The sequence below is a fragment of the Prionailurus bengalensis genome, chromosome D1 (genome assembly GCF_016509475.1).
Source record: "Prionailurus bengalensis isolate Pbe53 chromosome D1, Fcat_Pben_1.1_paternal_pri, whole genome shotgun sequence".
In the NCBI taxonomy this organism is placed as follows: domain Eukaryota; kingdom Metazoa; phylum Chordata; class Mammalia; order Carnivora; family Felidae; genus Prionailurus; species Prionailurus bengalensis.
The window spans coordinates 105,297,648-105,315,614 of record NC_057346.1 but is presented as its reverse complement, the minus strand read 5'-3'; the positions used below and the strand labels follow the sequence as shown (position 1 = coordinate 105,315,614).

Below are 17,967 nucleotides of genomic sequence, written 5' to 3'. Positions count from 1 at the left end.
TCACTCTCTCTATTGTTCTTCAAGCATATTCCTTCAAAATCTTTTCTGCCCGCACACCCTCACCCTCGCAAGGAACTTCTCAAAATGCGCAACGAACATAAAAAGACTTTTCCTGAGTATCTACTCTGCACTCCTGCCCACCATTTTGTTTCCATAGTAAAATGAGCTCCTTAGAGTCAGACATTGACTGAGTCTTTAGCTCATCGCTTGATCTCTTGAGTAATTCCCTGGATACGTTAGAAAAAAGAAATAGGTTAAAATCAAGAACACCACGTTTTACTCACAAATGTTGATGAACAAAATACGTAAGTTAGTGTAACAATGACAGGGATATAACCAGTAGCTTCTCTGTTCTCTTCTTCGACAAATAATGCAAAACAGAGAAAGCCCAACGCGCAGTAAAACAGGCCATTCATGATTTGCACGGCCTGTGAGAAGAGAGAGCCATTGTTATTACTCGAGTCAAATCTACCACGGATGATTACAATACGATGACTGAAAGGTCATGGCAATATCCGGCTTATCCCGGTATTTCTGAAGTTGCAATGAAAGAATTATGTGTCAGAGAAGAAAAGGGCAGCCACGAATGGAGGGGGAGGTCTGCACATTTATTTAAACCGAGAGTATCTGTTTTGGTTTCATAGAAATCTTCAGAGATATTTAATTTTCTAGTTGGTTCCTGTTAAATAAAGAGCAGAAGTCTATTTGTCTGTTTGGTTCAGGAGGACACGTGACCAAAGGGAGGGCTGTTGGCCCTGGGGATCTCTCAGGCTCTGCCTCGACACCCCTCTCCTTCCTACCATTGGATCTTTGAGATCAACTCTAGCTCGCAGATGAGTTCTCATCCTCCACCACCAACCCAAAAAGGTACTTTTTGACCTTGCCCTCATTCTTTCATCCTCGCTTGTTGCGGAATTAAGCTTCGGTTACCTGTTGCTCTGCTCACTTTCATACTCTGTGCTGACTTTTGTAATTACGCTCTGGACCACAGCCCTTGGCTCTGTTCAGAAAAGCATGAAGGAAGCCTCTCCTGTGACCTCTGATTTTCTATAACTCTTAAGTATTCTCAGGGACCATGCGTGGAGCCGGGCCTTATTCTCCAGATGGAGCAGGGCCACGTACACACACAGCAGTGACGAGGGCGCCTGCAACCCCTGAAACAGGCAGGGAAGGTCAGCCTCTCATTCTAGCCAGGCCTTCCCCTGAGTGGATGAGGCCCACCCACAGTATGGAAGGCAATCTGCCTGACTCAAAGTTCATTGATTTAAATGTTAACCTCCTCTAAAAAAGCCACCTTCGCAGGAGGTGGTGGGGATGGGCAAAATGGGTAAGAGGGTGGGGGAGACACAGGCTTCCAGTTATGGAATGAATAAGTCACGGGAATAAAAGGGACAGCACAGGGAATATAGTCAATGGTATTATAATGTTGCATGGTGAAAGATGCCGGCTACGTTTGCAGCAAGCAGAGCATTAGGTATAGATTTATCCAATCACCATGTGGTACACCTGACACTCATGTGACACTGTGCATCAACTATACTTGAAAATAATAAATAAATAAATAAATAAATAAATAAATAAAACACAGTCACAAAAACACCCAAAATAATGTGACCAAATACCTGGGCACCCTGTGACGCAGGTAAGTTGACACATAAAATTAACTGTCACAGAAAGACAAGAAGTGGCTATTGGGTGATGATCCTCCTGTCCCTTGAAGTTTACATTGAGACAACACAAAACCACGCATTTATTGGTGACCCCTGCCTGGATCTGGCACATGGGGGGTGGCCGTTTGGGACGGGATCCCATGGACTTGCCCACTATTGCCACACTCTTCTGAATCAACTCCTTTCTGGGCCATGAATCCACTGACTTACTCTTGAGTTCAGTGGGAGGCTCAGGAGGGTTTAGTAGGAGGCACCCAGTAGAAGATCCTAAACCCTTTATCTTCTTTCAGGTGGTGGATCTTACTGGTAGGTCAGTGGATGGCCAGTGACAGGCCTATACCTTCTCCCTCATATTGCCATGACTGCCGTCCAGGCCAGATACAGAGACAAGGAGCAAGCAATCCAGCTGTAAGACACCATGGCAAGGGGGGATGAGGTAGAGAAAACACCAGCAGCCCCTCCTTCCTGTCCCCCCATACACGAGGCTCTGCTACATTCAATTGTACCCTGCGATCTGGCAGTGGGCCAAATCGCTTCCAGCCAGCTGGAGATAATCATAGACTTGTTATGTTGGGAATTTTCCTAGGCCATGCTTTAATTTTGCTGGCTTATACTGAAATGTGTTTCGAGCCCCCACAGATATCAGCGCATGATACAAAAGGGTATAGCATTCTAAGCTTTAGGAGAGGTGAGAGGGAGAACACATACACAATATGACCTCAGAGCTAAATATAAGGGGAGCATGTTTTGAGCCCAAAGTTATCAAATGGCCACTGGCCGCAGAGCTCCAGTGTCTCCAGCCCCTTCTGGTTTTGGGTCCATTGCCTGAGTCCAACCACCTCATTTATGATCTATAAGTTTGTTTTGACCTGTTTACAAACAAAGGCAGAAAATGGACCTTCTCATTGCTTATGAGATTCATAACCCATCTCAGAGCATATTTGCTAAAATAGGTCATGGCGTGGTTGACCTATTCAGAAATGGTTTGTGGATCCGTAATTTGTGTCCAATTAGCTATAGCCTCAGAACACTTTAATCAACTTTCCTTCCTTTGGGGAGTTCATGGTGGTTGTGGCCAATGTCTCTTCCCTTTTATGTTAGGAAGATGGAACACTCACAATTTATTAACTTAAGTAGCACTTGGTCCTTACCCCCAGTGCTCTGGTCTCCAATTTTAGGGTGTATCCTTCTGACATTTTAATGAAGATACGGTATAGAAATTGTAGATGGTGAATGGACTCTTTTTCTGTAGAGAAATATAGAGAAAAGGTAAACTAATTATTTTTGAGAAAAGGCACTTCATAGTGCAGACTCTACTTTTACACTACGTTCCTTGAAAGAAGATTTGAATCAACCCACTTATATCACTCTTTGTTACGTACCTAATAACTTCCTGTCAAAAACCAAGAGCTACTTCTCAGGTGTTACACTTCCTTCCTGGTCTTTAAATGAGACTGAGTTGTTACCTTTTGGTGTCAGTGCCCCACTCCCATTATTTTCACCTTTTCTAGGAATTACCTGCTCCCACAAATCCCTAGGGTCACCCAAGTTAAGGTTTCCGGCTGCCATGTTTGGTCTTCACAAGAATGTCTCTCAATCTAGCCATAGTTGCTTGGATAAGATGTGGGCATCTTGGGGCGCCTGGATGGCTCGGTCAGTTAAGCATCCAACTTTGGCTCAGGTCATGATCTCGCAGTCCGTGAGTTCGAGCCCTGTGTCAGGCTCTGTGCTGACAGCTCAGAGCCTGGAGCCTGTGTCTCCCTCTCTCTCTCACCCTCCCCCATTCATGCTCTGTCTCTCTCTGTCTCAAAAATAAATAAACATAAAAAAAAAAGATGTGGGCATCTTATTCTGATTGAGCCAATCAGAGCTCCCTTCCCAGGAAGTTATGTTTAGCACCAAGGCAATATGGTCCCATTCTGGGCTCGGAAAGAAGAGTAGAGAACACCCAGAGTAAAGAGATGGAGTGAGAGGACTCCCTAAAAATCTCTAAAAGTTCTCACCTCCCTGATTCTAGTAGCTTTCTTAGACCTATCTACGAAACACACCTGCATCTTTAAGACAAATTCCTCTTTATTTTAGTTAAAACAGGTGTAAGAGGATGAACATCCAGTGAGAATTTTCATAGTGTTCCAGAATAATGGCTAGGTATTAAAGCTTAAAACAAAAGGCAGTATTTTGCATCTTAAATTGACAAAATTTCCAGAGGCTCTGTCCAGTAGCCTTCTCCAAGGGCTTTTGGTGGGTAAGGTTGGCAGCTATGGTCAATTGAATTATTGTCTCCAATTGTTTTCCCTTTGTTACAGAGTTATACACCTTCACATGTTGCCTTATGCCTTGCAGTGTCCACGGTCCACTCCATGAAAAGAATATATCTCTCTACCTCGCTGATATTGGATGTGACCTTGGAACGTGTTTTGACCGGTCCAAGGTGAAGGCCAGGACACAAGCCAAGCCTGAGCCCAAACCTACCGAGGTATTGGAAGATTCTATCATTTCCCTCTGTTGTGAAGACATCATTTCCCAGGATTGGCTGTAAGTGAGTGCGGATTCCAGAAGGAAGTCATACAGAGGCAGGCCCACAACTGACCTGCAGCATTGGACAAAACTCCCACAAGTGAAAAATAAATATTTGTCCTTACAAGCCTGAAATGTTGTGGCTACTGTATCTGATACCCTGGCACCAACCAATACCACTGGGCGATGTAAGAGGAGGGGGAGGGGAGAGAAGACAGAATTTTGGGAAATGACATGGTGGTAAAGCTATGGGAAGATACAGTAATCACACTCGGAGTATGAGTGTGCTTGTGAGACTAGCTTTAACGCACCTAGTGGTGTCTGTTTTCCAGCAGATGTAGTGGCTTGCCTTTGTGTTGGTTAAACAAAGGAAGAGAGAACTGGAGAGAAATTACATGGAGGAAATGACTGTTTAAAAAGACAAGGCTGGGACCGAGCCAACCCTCTATGCTGCAGCTGCAGGCATAAAGTTTTGGGAGAAAGATCTGTCTGGTGGCCCTGGGCTGACAGACGTGACTGGGGCTACAGTTTTGCAGAGAATACTGTTAGTATGAGGGGGAAGGACGGATGGCAAAGACAGCAAAAGAGGCACTCACTTCCGGGAAATATGGCTGGATTCCACAAATTCAGATGTAATCAATAGAGTAGAGAGTTTTGATAGTCAATAAAGTCTCAAACAAAAAGGATAAGTGTGAACCCAGACCGCTTCCAAAATAAATATCATTTCTAGCGTGGTTCCCAAAATGTGTCCAACAGAAATAGAGCTTTTGGTCACTGTGCACTCTCACGTGTAACCCTAGTGCTCATGCTTGGGTCTCCAGTTGTCTTTTCTTGCACAAGGAATCAGGAGGGTTGTTGCTGTAGAAAAACATCATGTGTCTGGACATCCTCTTCTTGAAAGAAAGCAAGGACGCTGTTGAGAATGTTAGAAATAGTGCCCAAAAGACAAAGAAACCAGGTTCATGGGCTCTCACGGGCTAAGCTGAGGCCATTTGAATACTGCCCCCCCAAAAAAGAATAAAAATCATCATCATTTCAAAGGACCTGTCTACAAAAGGCCACAAATTCATCATGATACACAAAAGAGAAAACTTAAAGTGTTACTAAAGATGATTAGGACACCTACGAGATGTGGACATGTTAGGATGCATTTCAATTTTCACTGATTTGAAGTGGTAGGAAAGTGAAAATGTGCATATATGTATTTCCTTTCTCCTTTTTAGTGGATATCCATTTTTAAAGCACAAATTAGTGTATAAAGACATAGATGACATATAAAGACATACACGAATACATATGAAAGACGTACTCGAATATAACGCGTCAGCTCTATGGTCCACTGGTGGTTATTTTCAGTGTCAGGGGCATCAAACAGTTGTTTGTCACTACAGGTTTCATTCATTTCCCAGGTAAAAAAAAGAAGGGCAGAAATGAGCACTGAATGTTATTTCCAAACAATCGCGAGTTCAAGGATAGGTCCACGCTGCATTTCAAGACGATCAATTAGCCAAATGTCCCACAGAAGAGATTTAACACTCAGACTCAGCCTGCCATCACTTATTCAGTGTAAACCCTAGATGACTGTACATATTACAATGAAAGTTTAAGAGGGCATTCATACATTTCCAATTATTACAGTCGGCCAGGTCAGTGACCTGTAACGGTGGGATAAATGAGGGGTAGGAGGTGACGGCTAAGCAAAACTGAAAGCTTTTCTTATTCATGTGAGAGGCACGGAACTAAATGTCCTGTGCTGTAACAGAGACTCACTTTCTGAAGAGACTCAGTTTGATGACGGGTGCTCAAATATAAGCAACTTTGGGCTGCTGAACCAGATCCTATAACTCCACCAGCCATCCAGGATCTGACAACCCATATACTGTAACCTTGCTTGGACTGAGACACTTTATTTTTCTTTTGGGTCTGCTAAGATTATTTGCAACCCCCAGTATGTTTAGAAACTATCGGGGGGCACCAGGCTGGCTCAGTCAGTAGAGCACGTGACTCTTGATCCCGGTTGTAAGCTTGAGCCCCATGTTGGACGATGGGATTGCTTAAAATTAAATCTTAAAAAATAAAAACAGTATCTGTTAAAAATGCTGTTACCCAGGAATAAAGAAAAAAGGAAGTTAAAAATGACCGAGTGCTCGCCCTGCAGGGTACTTTTCTAAGTTCTATACATGTATTAACATACAGACTACTCAGTAACCCTGTGCATTAAGCACAGTAGAGGGCACATTTTAGGAGCTCAATGATTGTTGAATAACTGTATCATACAAACAAATGTCCGCGTGTTCTGCAAACATAACTGAACTGACTTTCATTTCATGGTATTTTAGGTGACAATTCTTAGTATATGGTATGTGGGCTTATACCATTCATGAAGTCAATATTAAAGGGAAAGAGGGGCGCCTGGGAGGCTCAGTCCGTTAAGCATCCAACTTCGGCTCAGGTCATGATCTCATGGTTGGTGAGTTTGAGTCCCGCGACGGGCTCTGTGCTGACAGTTCAGAACCTGGAGCCTGCTTCAGGTTCTGTGTCTCCCCGTCTCTCTCCGCCCCTCCCCTGCTCCTGCTCTGTCTGTCCCTCTCAAAAATAAATAAGCGTTAAAAAAAATTTTTTTTAAAGAGAAGGAAATTAGAAAGGCGTTTGGCACGTAGTAAGTATAGAATATAGCCATGATTGTATTATTATTATTACTGCCCTAAAAAGCAAGCTCAAACTCGACATAGCCTTTCATCACATCTGGACAGCATGTCTGCCGCTGAGTGACTTCCATCTAAGCTATGGGGACATACACAATTCCCTTGGGGTACCCTGCAGACACCCCTCCAGGTGATAAAACACTGACCACACAAAACAGCCGAAGCCCAGACTCAAGAATCTCTCATTATGGAGATGTGGAGCATTAGGATAAAAAGAGAAAGCAAATGGTTTCAAACAGGAGCCCGAACTGGGTGGAGCCTGAGAACTGCAGGAGTCACAAGGTCAACTTTCCCTCCGGCCATTACTTACTTCCAGGGACCGAAGATTCTCCCAGGCAGAGCGTGGTAAGTCCCCCAGCCGTCCGAATGGGGGCGTAGGGAGAGCATGGATCTTCTCCGCTCAAGTAGTGTTACCGGTACAACATTCCCAGCGACGCGAGAACCCAGGACGAGGCAGTCCAGGGCCTGGCGACCTCCGTCCGGTTCAGCGTGACCGAGAGGCAACCCGGCCAAGGCTGCCTACACCGATGGCATGCCTTGAGCACAGGGCCAGAGGTGCGTGATCCTGCAGGGGGAACCCTCAATTCGGGGCCTCCCAGCCCGGGGAGCCGGGTGGGGCGCTGCTTCCTCGGTTGTGCCCCTCATCCCCCACCTCGCGCGGTTCTAACGCTGCGGTTGCGGTCAAGAGCGCGGCGTCGGAGGTGGGGGGCGGGGGGGGGGCGGGGCGTGCTGCGCGAGGAGCCCCGCGCGGACCCCTGCTGCGTGATGAGACCCGGCAGCTCCCCGGGTGACCTTGGGGTAGTGGGCGGACAGCGATGCCACCCTTCACTGGTCGTGTTTGTACCATGCTGTGTCCTTGGACCTGTGCACACCCAGGGGAGGAAGCCCAGCTTGACTCTACCCTCCCGCTGATAACTCTGCAGAGACATCCCTCTGGAGAAGGGACGTCATGGAAGTTCCCTGCCGCCGAGAATCTTCCACAGTCCTTCCTCCCTCGCCACTGGAATAGCAATCAGCTATTCCCAGGGTGTAGCACTATGTCTGGCACAGAGTAAGAATGAATGAACGAGGAGGGGTGCCTGGGTGACTCGGTCAGTTAAGGACTTCGGCTCAGGTCATGGTCTCACAGTTCAGGAGTTCCAGCCCTGCATGGGGCTCTGGGCTGACAGCTCAGAGCCCGGAGACTGCTTCAGATCACAGCTGTGTCTCCCCCTTTCTCTCTGCCCCTCCCCTGCTTGCACTCTTTCTCTCTCTCAAAAATAAATAAACATTTAAAAAATTTAAAATATTACCCCATCAACATTATGCTTCCTCCCTGCCTCCATCTTGTTATGACCAAGCCTCCTTTGGAGATCTTGTCCCTATTCCCTTCCTGCCTCCCATCCTTCCTTCCTCCCTCCCTCCCTCCCTCCCTCCCTAGAGCCCATGTTCATATTCAGACAAGCCTCATTGCAATAATTCCTCCGTCTGAGCTGTAAGAACTGTGTTCCCTTACAGCTTATTTCTGGAAAACAATACAGGGCTGCTAGCCCTAAGTTTTCATTCTGATGTGGCGTTCATAGCAACCACTGTGTGTGAGCCATGAGAACACTGATGTTGCCACCTTCTTTCCAGACTGGAGAAAGTCTTCTCAAGAGGATGCGGCTACATCAGGGCTTTTCCGCCCAGTCCATCTGGTCATGGGTGGGTGCGACAACTGGGACCGCCAGTGGGACTGTGAATCCTGAACACTCAGTAAAACAGATTCTGGAGTCTTCATCTGGGCAGCACAGCCCACATGAAGGAAATGTTTCTTTGGCCTCCCAGTTTGGAGAGAACTCATTGTTTCCTGTACTGATTTTCAAAACTATAAGCAAAAGAATTACTACTCTTAAGATTCTCTTCCTATTTGGAGGTCAATGTGCCTTTACACTTTTTTCCCAAATGTTTAGTTTTGAGAGACAGCGCAAATGGGGGAGGGGTGGGGGGGAGAGAGAGAGGGAGAGAGAGAGAGAGAGAGAGAGAGAGAGAGAGAGAATCCGAAGCAGGCTCCAGGCTCTGATTTGATAGCACAGAGCCCAACGTGGGGCTCAAACCCACAAACTGTGAGATCATGACCCGAGCCAAAGTCAGATGCCTAACCACCTGAGCTACCCACGCACCCCCAGTAAAAGAAGCTCCAAAGCTTAAAGGCAGGGGCTCCTGGGTGGCTCAGTTGGTTAAGCATTGACTCTTGGTTTCCTTTCAGGTCATGATCTCATGGTTCATGGGTTTGAGCCCCCTGTTGGGCTCTGTGCTCACTGATAGCTCTGCTTGGGATTCTCTCTCTCTTTCTCTCTCTGCCCCTTCCCTGCTCGAGCTCCTCTCTCTCTCTCTCTCTCTCTCTCTCTCAAAATAAATAAATAAACTTTAAAAAAGATACTGTACTGGAGGAATGACTCCAATTAGAAGTTTTTGTTCTTCCAAATGTTTATTTTCCTCCAAATTTATTGTGTTTCCTGTAATGTTGTGAAAAGTCTCCATTTCGTTTTTCCCAAGTGTTGACATTCAAAAAGCCAGCTCTCGACTATAGACCCGTCTTCGTTTCTTCAATGTCTTCTACGTCGATTTAGTTTCCTATGTATTTATATGAGTGTTCCTCAGATATACACGTTTTTTTATCCTCATCTTACCACTTGACAATACAGCTGTTCGTACGTTTTACACAGCTGTGCCTTGATCAAGGTTATCTCTTGGAGCAAGTGGATTTCTGAAGAGATCTTGTCTGGAGGGTGAAGGATCCATTGAAGGTTTCTCATCAGTTTTATAACCTGTATTCTGACCCATTAAACCTCAATCTGGGAATGGGAAATCTGTGATGTCACCACCCGCCACAAGGACCACAGAAATCTTCATTGGTTGCATTCCCATTTTTCTTAAAAAAATTTTTTTTAATGTTTATTTATTTTTGAGAGAGAGAGAGAGATAGAGCACAAATAGGGGAGGGTCAGGGAGAGAGTGGGAGACACAGAATCCGAGGCAGGCTCCAGGCTCTGAGCTGTCGGCACAGAGCCCGACATGGGGCTCGAACCCCCGAACTGTGAGATCATGACCTGAGCTCAAGTCAGATGCTTAACTGACTGAGCCACCCAGGCACCCCATTCCCGTTTTTCTTTTAAAGAGCTTTTTTAAGGAGCTGAGAAATCCCCCTTTCTGGTCTTATCTGGGGTTTGGATCGCTGAAAGATGTTTGTTTACTTTCTCTTTCTCCCTTTGGACAGAATCTGGTGGTGTCTTCTAAACACATCTCTTCCAAATAGGTCTGCTTCTTGCTTTGGGACTCTTGCTGGGGGAAGGACCCTTTGTTGGGGGAAGGTGTATCTTGGACAGTGGCCCTGGGGTTTTCTTGAGTAAAATAATTCTGTAACTCAAGACCACTGGATCCAAACTGGGAGAACTTCGCACTCAACATCCCCCATACGGAAAATAGAACCAGAGTCGTTCATTTTAATTTTCATTTACAGAACCGGGAAAAAGACACATTGGGACAAACTTTACTAAAATGTATTTCTAGAAAGCTGCTTGAACAAAATGGTGATATTCTTCCTTCATTCACCATTAAACTTTTTTATTCTGGCCTGAGGCCATGATGGTTCTTTTGTTCCTTAATGTGTAATAAAAGGACTCTCTTGTATCGTGAACCTGAGATAAGTAGAGTGTTAAATTGATAATTAGTGCATTTTGAAAAGTGTCATTGAATTTTTCTACTAAATGACTTTCCAAATTCATCCCAATTAAAGACCTACTCTGATTCGGTAGTTTGATTCAGAGACACAGCATGCAGGGACTCAGAGAAAGGACGCAATCAGGTTGAAATAAACATTACTCATTTTGGCATATTCTCTGCTTTTCTCAGGTTATTCTTGAATAAGAATATTAATTCTTGGACTCTGAGAGACACCTCTTCATGAGTCATCTCTTCTCTGGGCAGACAAGACATATCTGAAAAACTGATCAAAGAGGACCGTCTATGTCAGACCACAGGATTTTGAGTGGACATTTTGGAAGGGATGTTAATGGGAATATTCTCACCATTCAGGACCCTCCCCTCCCTCGCTCCCTCCCCCGAGGAATCAACAACCCATTTGCTCTTGGTGTTTTTCTTTGCCTTTTTTCCCTTTTAGGTTGGAAACTAATGACCATGCTTCATAAACACTAAACACCTAGTATAAACATACATGAATGTTTAGTTTTCTGGTGAAACTAATAAAATTTAAACTAATCAAATTTGATGCTATGCTTAATGGTTACTACGTGATGAAAGAATTCAGAAAACATGTGAAATATAACTTCATTATAGTTAACATCAAGTTGTATTTTATCCAGTGCCATTTGCTATGATGGCATAACACAAAACATGATTTCACATTCAAAGTTGTCTTGGTGCGTCTCTTCTCCCTTGCTTCCTACATTCCATTCTCGGTTGGTCCTCTCCATCCCCAAAGCCGACCCTCCAGCAGAGGGTCAAGACTTTGGAACCCAAGGGCTAAAATTAGCTGGCATTCATTGTTGCTGTGTATATGTTGTTTCTTTGTTCCATTTTTAGCTAGGAGCATGATTTCTGCCTTTGACAGTTGGAGTGATGATCGTAGAGACCAGATCTTTGTGATGCCAGCCACGAAAAAGAAATGATAATTATGTGATAGGATAGAGGCACTAACCATCGCTCCCATGGCAATCATATTCCAGTATATAAATGTATTAAGCCAACATGTTGTACATCTAAATTTACAAAATGTTGTATGTCAAGTATATTTCTATTAAAAAAAATAAAAAAGGGCACCCATCACTTGATTTCTCTGGCCAGGTTGCTGAAAGCTACTTTCAAATCGAAACGACTGGAGAACCCTTTTGATGCGACATCCTAAACATTTTTCAATTCTGTCTTCCTTTGAGATGTTTTCTTTTATATCAGGTTACTTTCATATGAATCGCTCACACCCCAGAAGCCTGGATGGAGTTCGGTAAATGGTGAGAACCTGGGTTTACGCCTTCTGTTCCAACTGCCCATACACACCTCCGACCTGAGTTTCCCTGAACTTCTCTCATTTCCTCACCTGATTTTGGTTTGTATTTCTATTCCTTCTCTCCTATTAAAGGTTGACACACTTTCAGTTAGTTGTGAATGAGTTTGAATGTCAAAGCATGCTTGGAGTGGAGAAATAAAGAATTGAAGTATTACTGGTTTCTTCCAGGACTAGTGGTATTTTTTTTAAATTTTTTATGTTTGTTTATTTTTATAATTTAACTTTATTTTTTATTTTTTAAAATTTACATCCAAATTAGTATATAGTGAAGCAATGATTTCAGGAGTAGATCCCTTAATGCCCCCTACCCATTTAGCCCATCCCCCCTCCCACAACCCCTCCAGCAACCCTCAGTTTGTTCTCTATATTTATGAGTCTCTTTGGTGTTGTCCCCCTCTCTGTTTTCATATTATTTTTGTTTCCCTTCCCTTATGTTCATCTGTTTTGTCTCTTAAAGTCCTCATATGAGTGAAGTCATATGATTTTTCTCTTTCTCTGACTGACTAATTTCACTTAGCATAATACCCTCCAGTTCCATCCACATAGTTGCAAATGGCAAGATTTCATTCTTTTTGATTGCCGAGTAATACTCCATTGTATAGATATACCACATCTTTATCCATTCATCCATAGATGGACATTTGGGCTCTATCCATACTTTGGCTATTGTTGATAGTGCTGCTATAAACATGGGGGTGCTTGTGTCCCTTCAAAACAGCACACCTGTATCCCTTGGATAAATGCCTAGTAGTGCAATTGCTGGGTTATAGGGCAGTTTTATTTTTAGTTTTTTGAGGCACCTCCATACTGCTTTCCAGAGTGGCTGCACCAGTTTGCATTCCCACCAGCAATGCAAAAGAGATCCTTTTTCTCCACATCCTCGCCAACATCTGTTGTTGTTTGAGTTGTTAATGTTAGCCATTCTGACAGGTGTGAGGTGGTATCTCATTGTGGTTTTGATTTCCCTGATGATGAGTGATGTTGAGCATTTTTTCATGTGTCAGTTGGCCATCTGGATGTCTTCTTTGGAGAAGTGTCTATTCGTGTCTTTTGCCCATTTCTTCACAGGATTATTTGTTTTTTGGGTGTTGAGTTTGATAAGTTCTTTGTAGATTTTGGATACTAACCCTTTATCTGATATGTCATTTGCAAATATCTTCTCCCATTCTGTCGGTTGCCTTTTAGTTTTGCTGATTGTTTCCTTTGTTGTGCAGAAGCTTTTTATTTTGATGAGGTCCCAGTAGTTCATTTCTGCTTTTGTTTCTCTTGCCTCCGGAGACATGTTGAGTAAGAAATTGCTGCAGGCAAGATCAAAGAGGTTTTTGCCTGCTTTCTCCTCAAGGATTTTGATGGCTTCCTGTCTTACATTGAGGTCTTTCATCCACTTTGAGTTTATTTTTGTGTATGGTTTAAGAAAGTGTTCCAGGCTCATTCTTCCGCATGTCGCTGTCCAGTTTTCCCAGCACCACTTGCTGAAGAGACTGTCTTTATTCCATTGGATATTCTTTCCTGCTTTGTCAAAGATTAGTTGTCTATACATTTGTGGGTCCATTTCTGGGTTCTCTATTCTATTCCACTGATCTGAGTGTCTGTTCTTGTGCCAGTACCATACTGTCTTGATGATTACAGGTTTGTAGTATAGCTTGAAGTCTGGGATTGTGATGCCTCCTGCTTTGGTTTTCTTTTTTAAAGATTGCTTTGGCTATTTGGGGTCTTTTCTGGTTCTATACAAATTTTAGGATTATTTGTTCTAGCTCTGTGAAGAGTGCTGGTGTTACTTTGATAGGGATTGCATTGAATGTGTAGATTGCTTTGGGTAGTATTGACATTTTAACAATATTTGTTCTTCTATCCAAGAGCATGGAATCTTTTTCCATTTTTTTGTGTCTTCTTCAATTTCTTTCATAAGCTTTCTATAGTTTTCAGTGTATAGATTTTTCACCTCTTTGGTTATATTTATTCCTATGTATTTTATGTTTTTTGGTGCAACTGTACGTGGGATTGATTCCTTGATTTCTCTTTCTGTTGCTTCATTGTTGGTGTATAGGAATGCAACCTATTTCTGTGTGTTGATTTTATATCCTGCAACTTTGCTGAATTCATAAATCAGTTCTAGCAGTTTTTTGGTGGAATCTTTGGTTTTCCGTATAGAGTATCATGTCATCTGTAAAGAGTAAAAGTTTGACCTCCTCCTGGCTGATTTGGATGCCTTTTATTTCTTTGTGTTGTCTGATTGCAGAGGTTAAGACTTCCAATACTATGTTGAATAACAGTGGCGAGAGTGGACATCCCTGTCTGATTCCTGACCTTAGGGGGAAAGCTCTCAGTTTTTCCCCATTGAGGATGATATTAGTGTTGGGTCGCTTGTATATGGCTTTTATCATCTCCAGGTATGATCCTTCTATCCCTACTTTCTTGAGGGTTTTTATCAAGAAAGGATGCTGTATTTTGTCAAATGCTTTCTCTGCATCTATTGAGAGGATCATAACGTTCTTGTCCTTTCTTTTACTGATGTGATGAACCATGTAAATTGCTTTGTGGATATTGAACCAGCCCTGCATCCCAGGTATAAATCCCACTTGGTCGTGGTGAATAATTTTTTTAATGTATTGTTGGATCCAGTTGGCTAATATCTTGTTGAGGATTTTTGCATCCATGTTCATCAGGGAAATTGGTCTATAGTTCTCCTTTTTAGTGGGGTCTCTGTCTGGTTTTGGAATCAGGGTAATGCTGGCTTCATAGAAAGAGTTTGGAAGTTTTCCTTCCATTTCTATTTTTTGGAACAGTTTCAAGAGAATAGGTGTTAACTCTTCCTTAAATGTTTGGTAGAATTCCCCTGGAAAGCCATCTGGCCCTGGACTCTTGTTTTTGATTGTTAATTCGATTTCCTTACTGGTTGTGGGTCTGTTCAAATTTTCTATTTCTTCCTGTTTCAGTTTTGGTAGTGTATATGTTTCTAGGAATTTGTCCATTTCTTCCAGATTGCCCATTTTATTGGCATATAATTGCTCATAATATTCTTTTATTATTGTTTTTATTTCTGTTGTGTTGGTTTATTTCTCCTCTTTCATTCTTGATTTTACTTATTTGGGTCCTTTCCTTTTTCTTCTTGATCAAACTGGCTAGTGGTTTATCAGTTTTGTTAATTCTTTCAAAGAACCAGCTTCTGGTTTCATTGATCTGTTCTGTTTTTTTGGTTTTGATAGCATTAATTTCTGCTCTAATCTTTATTATTTCCTGTCTTCTGCTGGTTTGGGGTTTTATTTGCTGTTCTTTTTCCAGCTCCTTAAAGTGTAAGGTTAGGTTGTGTATCTGAGATCTTTCTCTCTTCTTTAGGAGGGCCTGGATTGCTATATACTTTCCTCTTATGACCACCTTTGCTGCATTTCAGGGGTTTTGGGTTGTGGTGCTATCATTTTCATTGACTTCCATATACTTTTTAATTTCTTCTTTAGCTGCCTGGTTAGTCCATTCATTCTTTAGTAGGATGTTCTTCAGTCTCCAAGTATTTGTTACCTTTCCAGATTATTTCTTGTGGTTGATTTTGAGTTTCATAGCATTGTGGTCTGAAAATATGCATGGTATGATCTCGATCTTTTTGTACTTACTTAGGGCTGATTTGTGTCCCAGTATGTGGTCTATTGTGGAGAACGTTCCATGTGCACTGGAGAAGAATGTATATTCTGCTGCTTTAGGATGAAATGTTCTGAATATATCTGTTAAGTCCATCTGGTTCAGTGTGTCATTCAAAGTCATTGTTTCCTTGTTCGTTTTTTGATTAGATGATCTGTCCATTGCTGTGAGTGAGGTGTTGAAGTCTCCTACTATTATGGTATTACTATGGATGAGTTTCTTTATGTTTGTGATTAATCAATTTATATATTTGGGTGCTGCCACATTTGGCGCATAAATGTTTACAATTGTTTACAAATGTGTTACAAATGTTTACAATTGTTAGGTCTTCTTGGTCTATAGACCCCTTGATTATGATATAATGCCCTTCTGCATTTCTTGATACAGTCTTTATTTTAAAGTCTAGATTGTCTGATATAAGTATTGCTACTCCGGCTTTCTTTTGTTGACCATTAGCATGATAGATGGTTCTCCATCCCCTTATTTTCAATCTGTAGGTGTCTTTAGGATTAAAGTGGGTCTCTTGTAAACAGCATATTGATGGGTCTTGTTTTCTTATCCATTCTGTTACCCTATGTCTTTTGATTGGAGCATTGAGTCCATTGACGTTTAGAGTGAGTACTGAAAGATATGAATTTATTGCCATTATGATGCTTGTAGAGTTGGAGTTTCTGATGGTGTTCTCTGGTCCTTTCTAATCTTTGTTGCTTTTAGTATTTATTTATTTATACGTATATATTTTCATCTTTTCTCCCCTCAGAGAGTCCCCCTTAAAATGTCTTGCAGGGCTGGTTTAGTGGTCACAAACTCCTTTAATTTTTGTTTGTCTGGGAAACTTTTACTCTCTCCTTCTATTTTGAATGACAGCCTTGCTGGATAAAGAATTCTTGGCTGCATATTTTCCTGATTCAGTACACTGAATATATCCTGCCACTCCTTGCTGGCCTGTCAAGTTTCTGTGGACAGGTCTGCTGCAAACCTGATCTGTCTTCCCTTGTAGGTTAGGGACTTGTTTTCCCTTGCTGCTTTCATGATTCTCTCCTTGCTTGAGAATTTTGTGAATTTGACTATGATATGCCTTGTTGATGGACGGTTTTTGTTGAATCTAATGGGAGTCCTCTGTGCTTCCTGGATTTTGAAGTCTGTGTCTTTCCCCAGGTTAGGAAAGTTTTCCACTAAGATTTGCTCACATAACCCTTCTACCCCCATTTCTCTCTCTTCCTCCTCTGGGACCCCTATGATTCTGATGTTGTTTCTTTTTAATGAGTCACTGATTTCTCTAATTCTTAAATCGTGCTCTTTTGCCTTCATCTCCCTCCTTATGGTATATCCATAAAATGAAGCTTTATTTGACAGTGAAACAGAAGACATTACTGATTCATTCTATAACATGGACAAACCTTGATAACATTACACTAAGTGAAAGAAGTCAGTCACAAAAGACATTCTTATGAAATACCCCAAAGAGGCAAACCCATAGAGACAGAAAGTAGATTAGTATTATTCAGAGGCAGGGTGAGTAGTTCAGGAGTTGTTCAAATGACTGCTAATAGGTTTGGGGTTCCTCTTTTGAATGACAAAAATGGTACAATGCTAGGTAGGTAGTAGTATTTGCACAACTTTGTGAATATATGAAAACACTACTGAAGTTTATACTTTAAATAAGTGAATTTATGATATGTGAGTGATATCTCAGTGGAAAAAAAATGTAAAGCAGGATGTGTGCCTGATTTTGTCTCTTTAGTTACGAAGTTTTGGAATAATGAGTCACCCTCAGTGACTCTTTCTTCTTTTGTGGAGGCCCCCAGGGTGGGCAGGAGTGGCTGTTTAAATTTTTGTATGTTTGATTTGCTGACCAGAGTGTGATCCAAATAGTGCTGCTGTCTTCCTTTCCCTAGTAAGGAAAGAGGATGGGGTCTTGATTCTTGTTTACATCTGTGTTCCCAGAAGCAAGAATTATGTCTGATGCACAGTAGGTAGTCAATAACTAGTGTTGGATAAATGAATGAATGAGTGCCTCCAATAGTTCATCACTTGGAACTAATTCTCTCTGGTTTCCTAATTCTAATATCTTGCTCTGTGATCACAAACAACCATTCTCTAGTTTCCATATATCATGACTCTGCCTAGAGCTACTCTTCGTGTTATTCTAGACCAGACTGTACAGCAAGGTGCATGTCAATGAGGGCAAAAATTGAGGTTGAAATTCCACCTGGGCTCCAGTTGCAGAGTTGGCTCTCCTTGTGCTAAAGTTGGTCATCCAGGGAAAGGGGGCCTCAATTCCTAATTTTACTGTCCAAAGGGGGACCCATCTTCTAATTCAACCCAGAAGGCCTACTGTTGCACAATCTCTCCTCTTGGACTGGGTGCTTTTTTCTAATTCTCACAAAGGCATCTT

General features: G+C 42.4%; 1 protein-coding gene across 2 annotated transcripts in view; it reads right to left on the bottom strand.

Annotated features, from left to right (window-relative positions):
* LOC122483835 (B-lymphocyte antigen CD20-like) overlaps positions 1–7,553 on the bottom strand; it is a 36,792-nt gene extending 29,239 nt beyond the window's left edge. Inside the window, exons 1-3 of one of the 2 annotated variants that reach the window (XM_043581261.1) lie at positions 7,203–7,553; positions 2,822–2,916; positions 285–428 (exon numbers count right to left, since the gene is read on the bottom strand). In XM_043581261.1, coding sequence (XP_043437196.1) covers positions 285–428; positions 2,822–2,866 — 189 coding nt within the window. In that variant the 5' untranslated portion in view covers positions 2,867–2,916; positions 7,203–7,553. The remainder of the gene's footprint in view (positions 1–284; positions 429–2,821; positions 2,917–7,202) is intronic. The other variant, XM_043581262.1, reaches the window with a different exon arrangement.
* Between the last annotated feature and the right edge of the window lie 10,414 nt (positions 7,554–17,967).